This window comes from Rattus norvegicus, chromosome 6 (genome assembly GCF_036323735.1).
Source record: "Rattus norvegicus strain BN/NHsdMcwi chromosome 6, GRCr8, whole genome shotgun sequence".
Classification (NCBI taxonomy): Eukaryota; Metazoa; Chordata; class Mammalia; order Rodentia; family Muridae; genus Rattus; species Rattus norvegicus.
This window is the reverse complement of record NC_086024.1, coordinates 140283950-140285745: the sequence shown is the minus strand read 5'-3', so window position 1 is coordinate 140285745 and position 1796 is coordinate 140283950. Positions and strand designations below refer to the sequence as shown.

The 1796-nt window shown below is 37.6% G+C and overlaps 1 gene segment (V, D, J or C); it reads left to right on the top strand.

The window, feature by feature from the left end:
• Positions 1-225: 225 nt before the first annotated feature.
• On the top strand, positions 226-738 carry LOC134479200 (Ig heavy chain V region 441-like). The segment is given in 2 exon segments: positions 226-295; positions 395-738. Coding segments are annotated over 2 exon segments (384 nt in total).
• The last annotated feature ends 1058 nt before the right edge of the window (positions 739-1796 follow it).

Here is a 1796-nt window from a genome sequence, read left to right as displayed (position 1 = left end):
TTATTAAAAATCTCCATATGATAAAAATTCCAACCACTCTCATTACTTTCAGAACCCATGAGTACATTTAAACACCTTCTAGGATTTGTCATCTCTAGGCTGGCTCAGTAGAGTTTGCTGTATATCAAGGACACATGCAAATAAGCCCTCTCTCTTCTCATAAAAACGATCCTGGAACTAATCCTGAATCTGAAGAAAAGAGGACCATCCCAGGGTTCTCATTCATTGATCAACACTGAATGCATATCCCTTACCATGGTTTTCGGGCTGATCCTTTTTCTTGCTCTTTTAAAAGGTAATTCAAAAAGAAAAGATATTGAGTGTGCTTGTGGTCATGAACAAGATAGATAGTTAACTTGTATGGCAGTTTGCTGACAGGATTCATTGTTTTTAGGTGTCCAGTGTGAGGTGAAGCTTGTCGAGTCTGGAGGTGGCTTGGTGCAGCCTGGAAGATCCTTGAGACTCTCTTGTGCAACCTCTGGATTCAGTTTTAGTAGCTACTGGATGAGCTGGTTCCGGCAGGCTCCAGAGAAGAGGCTAGAATGGATCGGAGAAATTAGTCATACCAGCAATACAATAAACTACACACCATCTTTGAAGGATAAATTCACCATCTCCAGAGACAATCCCCAAAACACTCTGTATCTGCAAATGAGCAACCTGAGACCTGAGGACACAGCCATTTATTCCTGTACAAGAGACACAGTAAGGACATCACAGTATGTACCCAGACATTAGCCTCGTTGTGAGGCCCCTCACAACCACTAGGGGGTGTTGAAAAACACACGCAGGACACATGATCACGCCAGGAAATAATGAAGACATAGTAAAGCACTCTTCCCATGAATCTGGGCTGCCCTTTCTCTTAGTTTCTAGAAATTCTTTCTAAATGAATGTCTAAACATATCCATTGTCCTCAAAACATAACATCTTTTGCTTGTATTATTTTAAAACTAGGAGGCACAATCTCCCACAAACAAAATGCATGACAGCTATGAGGACATAAAGAACACTGCCTCAATCAAAAGATCAGGAAGATTATAGGCACTCCTGTGTCTGCTTTTTTTATACTCTAGGCAAAGTCTTTGTAAGATTTCTTGATTAGAAAAGCATGTATGTCTGATGAAAACAAAGAGGAAGGTTGAGATCATTAGAACATAGAGCTAGCAGGTCTCAAACCTCTCCTTTTCTGGAGGACTGTGCACATTATGTTTAGATATAACATAGCAGTGTTTTTAGCTAATTCAGTTTATTATTCTATCGACTTTATCATTATTTCATCAAGGGATTTTGTACAAATTGAAATCTTCAGAAAACCCTGCTTCTATGTAGTCAAATATTTCAAAATCATATTGTCTTCTACTAGACCAGAACATAAAATTGCATTCCTAGTTTCTCCATAGCTTTAATCATGAAAGGGTGTTGGAGTTTGTTTAAGACCTTTCCTTTTTCTAATGAGATAATCCTCTGATTTCTTTCTTTCTCTGGTTGATTGCATTTATCAGTGTGTTATGTTAAACCACTGTTGAATTTCTGGGTGAAGCCTTTTAGTTCATGGTGGATGACCATCTTGGTGGGTTTCTGGGTTAGGTTTTTCTAGCAAAATATTGAGAAATTTTGCACCTATATTATTAGGAGAAATTGACCTTTAACTTTCTTTTTAGGTATCTAGGTAACAGATAATATTGGGCCTCACAGCAATGATTAGGCAAAGATTATTTTTTCAGTAACTACTTTGCAGAGTATTTTGAGGAATGTTAATATTGATTATTTAATTGAGCACAAATTCTATACTA